At 42.6% G+C, this 4,805-nt stretch overlaps 1 protein-coding gene across 4 annotated transcripts in view; it reads left to right on the top strand.

Moving 5' to 3' along the window:
* The window catches only part of SH3GL2 (SH3 domain containing GRB2 like 2, endophilin A1), a 298,586-nt gene that overhangs the window by 193,021 nt on the left and 100,760 nt on the right, over nucleotides 1–4,805 (top strand). The window contains exons 1-2 of one of the 4 annotated variants that reach the window (XM_019517540.1): nucleotides 3,457–3,575; nucleotides 4,409–4,585. The exons of 1 other annotated variant lie outside the window; for it this stretch is intronic. In XM_019517540.1, the coding sequence (XP_019373085.1) occupies nucleotides 4,565–4,585 (21 nt within the window). In that variant the 5' untranslated portion in view covers nucleotides 3,457–3,575; nucleotides 4,409–4,564. Of the gene's footprint in view, nucleotides 1–3,456; nucleotides 3,576–3,912; nucleotides 4,586–4,805 lie in introns of those variants that run through there. 2 more of the 4 variants (XM_019517539.1, XM_019517538.1) reach the window with 2 other exon arrangements.

The raw sequence follows: 4,805 nt of genomic DNA, 5'->3' as shown, positions 1-4,805 counted from the left end.
CACACACACACACACACACACACACACACACAGTCACCTGAATCAATGTTTAATCTGTGTGTATATGTGTGTGTATTGTGTATGATTTCATGTCATTATCATTAAGGTGTGTATGTGCGTGTACTGGTGATATGTGTGCATGTGCAATTGTGCACCATGCCTCCTGTCAAATGGCACGATATTGAGATCCTGAGCATTGGCCTGACCCCCCAGAGCAACATTTTTATGGTGGAGAATGCAGGCATATTGCAGGTGTTAGTGGGAGTGAGCATGAGTATATAGTGTGAGTTGAGAGAGCTAGTGTGCTTGTGTGTATCCCCTGTGTGTGTTATTGAAGGGCACCTGATTGTAGTAGGTGGACCCATTGCTGTTCCAATTCTGTTGTTGTTGGACTTGTAGTGGGGCCCAGTATTGGAATTACTGCTGTTGGGTGTTGCAACTTCAGGACAGGACATTGCAGTTGTACTGAAGGGGTGTAGGTTTGTGTATTTGTAATTGTTTGTGTAGTTGTTGTTTGTTGTGTGGTTAGAAATCATGTTCAATTTGTTCAAGAGCAGGACCCCTAAGACTGGGGTGGGAAAACAGGAGGTCACATGGGTAAAGAGCAAGGATGTCCTCTCCCTCCATAAGGAAATCTTGAAGGGTGGGCTTAGCCCATGGAAGGAGAATGTATGTGTCCCAGGCTTCTCCACTGGTGATCTGGAGAAGCAATTTGAAAATTATCACCTCTCTGAAAAACCCTCAGCCCAGAAGTGGCACAGTGCCTTAATGTGGCTACTGTGGCATGCAATACAAACTGCAACTTGAGAAAATTTTGAAAAAGCCTCCAAAATTGAAGACCTGAGTTTTGCAGATCACCTAATCAATTAGATATAAGCAACGAAACTCTAAAAGGGCTATACCAAAATTTAGAGGCAAAAAATTAGAACCTGCACAAAATTAACAGAACCCTGACCCAGCAATCAGAGGCCTTGGGTCAGGAGAAGGCCCACCGAGAGGCTTTGCAGAGTCTAGTCAAAACTATGGAAAAGGATTCAGCCAACAAGGGTGCAGAAGTGAACCACGGCCCCTGTATTGCCACTATTAATAGATTGAAAAAAGAACTCCAGGAACACAGCTTCCAAATTGCGGCTCTGATCCATGAAGACCAAGGTTGGGACCCAGATATTCCTTTCAACCCAGGGGAGTTTTGTGGGGAGGATAACTGGGAAAGTCTGAGAATCCCACAAACCTTTTCCAACCCCAAGAAACTCCCAAGACCAAGAAGGGAGACAACGTTGTGGCAGATGTAAATGTAATTACACTGACATCTATCACTAGGGATGCTCTGGGGAACCCCAGCCAGACCACCCAGATCACAGTCTTCCTCAGTGGATCAAATCTGGCTGCACTGGGAAAAACACTGGGTCAGGCAGACTTAAAGAATTTGGTCCAGCGGCTACAGAAATCATTAAATATGGTACAGAATGTGTCTCCGAGCATGACAGAGTGGCATCGTCTACTGAGTTTGTGTGCCACTCCTGAGCTTCAGACAGCCATTCAACAGGATAGTGGCTTTGGGAAGGAAGCAATTCCCCTGAGCATTGCAGACATTAGGAGTAGCTTAGGGAGAAAAATCTTTAAGGGACAATTTGGGGCCAGCCACCAAAATCTGGGGGAAACTATAAGGGATTACTTGATACAGTGCATGATGCTAGGTTTGCTGTCAGGATCTGTACTGCCCCTAAACAGAGCAAATAACAGAACCCCTGACATAAAAGCAATTAACTACCCCTGTGGCTTTTGGCAGGAGGTGCAGGAGGGAATGCACCTATCCATAATTGGTTTAATGGGACCACTCAGCGAGCATAATTACACCCTGGGTGAGATTTTGCTCCGTGCCCAGGATGCAGAATGCTTGTCGGAAAATGGGGGGGGGGGGCGATAGCTGCCACCCAGCCCAAGGAAATCCCAGAGCATGCACCAGATCACATAATTACCTATTCAAATGAAAGTGCATATCCAAAACCAGATAGGCATATGGGGTGGGGGGGGGAGGTATGGATCAGTATCCATGACCATCGGAGTCAAATTTGTACACAGGAATGAATGGGGACCGCTATTCATATCTGGCATGGCCAAGGCCAGTGCCAGATGGAGATGGTACGTGTATGATAGTCTGGAAGTTCCTCATGGATCATGGGGAACCTGAGGAGAAATGGGACAAATGACCACTGCATGAGTTAATTAAGTGGATGGCAGAGCTTGGTAAAAAGGGGTTAGAACGTTCCTATTCCAACAGGGTTGCAGCCACAGCTCCACCTCTAGAGGAGTGCTGAGGGGGCCCCCGTGATAGGACCCATGAGCAGAGCCCAGGCTCATGGGAAAAATTGGAGGCCCACACTAGGGATCCAGGAGGGAGACCAAGAATTCCTGCCACAGTGGGAAATCAAGGGTGCACCAGCGCTCTCCTAGACACTGGAGCTGCACTGAATGTTTTTGGAAAAAGATGGGACCTGAGCTAGGTTGGTACTGAACAAATAATGCTCCAGTCCTTCACAGGGCAGAAAAAACACTGAGGTTGTGTTCAGAGGGGTGAACAGTCTTCTGTATCCTGCCGGCCACCCTTCTTGGCTAGCAGAAAGTAATGGCTTCGAGCTGTTGGAAAATGTGTCCGATGGGCTGGTCAGTGCCTACCCTGATGTTGAGGCAGGAAAAGTCCAGAAAAGTCCTCGACTTATGTTGGCCACCCTCCTGTAGGTAACTGCTCTACTTTTTCAGTATAGAAGAAAAGGACCCCAAGAATGGCAGTGATGTGTGCACTGCCACTGCACATCAGCATTGCACATTTGTAAATATGAATGACCAGCCACTGCAAGGAGTTTTCTTTGGCAGGTTTGTGTGTGTTTGTTTTCTTTTGCAGAAACCACAGTGTAATCAAAGGTGACTGATAGACTATGAGGCCTCATTACCACCAGCAGCATCTTCCTCATCTAAGCCGTGGCAAAAATTACTACAAAAAAAAATGTATTGTCTGTTTGTGTTTCATTATATGTTTTGCATTTATTTGTTTGGTTTGTTTTAAGTTGTCACAGTTTAAATACATATGAATATCATAAAGATATAATAAAAATACTTGGAAATACCCCTCTAAAAATTGAATCAGTCTGTGGATCCCAAACCAGAACACTTCCATCCAGTTGGACTGGAAAGTTGTTTTAATATTTGAAACAAGGGCAGCAATTCATATAAAGTTTTAAATTGCACATGATTAGCAAAATTATATTTATTAAAGGTTGTGTGTATTTTGTTTATTCTTTTTTTTTCTTTCTCCCCTCTTCTCTGAACCATCTGATAAAATGTCAACATGTTTTGTTTTTGTTTTTCCCCTTCACTCAAGGATTTAAATGCTATTTAGAATATCAGTGTGTGTAAAAAGAAACTGCATTCAAAGTCATATTTAATTCAACACTTATTAATGGCACAATATTGAGATCCTGAGCATTGGCCTGACCCCACAGGGCAACAGTAAGTCCTGAAGAATGAGAGGATAGAAAAAAAGTCTCGAAGTGCAACACTAATTAGAATGCCCAGAAGTAAATATTTGTCAACTGTACTGTTGCCTCAATTTACATACCCAACATTGTTCTCTCTCTCTGCCACTAGTGGGTTTTTTGGGGGGAAGATGCGGGGGAGAGGTTGTCAGCTTTTCCTGCATAATTTAAATGACAAGAATCGTTTGTGAGAGGCAAGGATTTGTTTTTTTGGAGTGATATCTTTTATTGGACCAACTGTATGGTTGGAATAAAGTTAGACAAGCTTTCAAATGCAAAGACCTGGTAAAGAATGTCTTGCATTCAAAAGCTAGTCTAACTTTATTCCAACCATGCAGTTGGTCCAATAAACAATATCAATGCAAAAAAACCCCTAGTCTTTTGCATAATTACAACTACAAAGTCACTCCATCTCTTGGCCTTTCGTGACTTTAGCTGTCTGATGGGTGTTTGTTGTGTCCAGTTAATTTAATACCAGGTCAAATGTGAACCGTTGGGTGGCAAGCTAGTTTGTCAGTGGTCTAAAAGACCACATCACTGTAATCCAAAGCCAGAGTACACCTGATTTGCACTTCTATTCTCAGCTCATACCTACTTATTATTATAAAGAGAACTACCCTCATGCTTCTGGGTATTATTTTTTACACAGAAGCAGTAGTCTAAACATATCAAATCCTCAGAGATTTAGGGCCTGTTTTAGTAGAGAGAAAATAAATTACTAGCAATAATCACATTAATGGCCTTTACGAAGAGGGCTGTGATATTTGAAGGGCAGTCAGTGGTGTGCTTATACTTTTTAAGCTCTTCAGAGCAGGGGTACTTTGTATTGGAACAGAAAAGGCAGAAAAAGGAATGGTTATTTCCTGTTTTTACAGATGGAGAGCTGAGGCAAGAAGGGATTAAATGACTCACACAAGGAAACATGAAAAGTCTAGCAAATCCAGGAATTGAACCTGATTGTCCCAATGATTCAAAGTTCTATGTATGAATTATAAGGCTAACAAAAACCATGAAGTTTCCCCAGCTCAAACATGAGTACCATGATATTTAATGTAAGTAAAATATGAATGCTATTCCATAGAATTCTGCATGTACTAATTCCTATTTCTGTGCCAGATGTTTTTCCATAATTTAAATTCCCTACTTTTGCTTATACCCAAGACTTGTGGTTAAAAAAGTAAAACAACAATAGCAACAACAAAAGTCCCTCATGCGGGAGATCAGATAACTGCTATGATGAAACAACTGGTTCTATCGATGTGGGGAAAGCAA

This window comes from Gavialis gangeticus, unplaced genomic scaffold (genome assembly GCF_001723915.1).
Source record: "Gavialis gangeticus isolate Ggan-Ray unplaced genomic scaffold, GavGan_comp1, whole genome shotgun sequence".
NCBI lineage: Eukaryota > Metazoa > Chordata > Crocodylia > Gavialidae > Gavialis > Gavialis gangeticus.
Note: the sequence above shows the minus strand (reverse complement) of the source record. Positions and strands in the feature narration are given on the sequence as shown.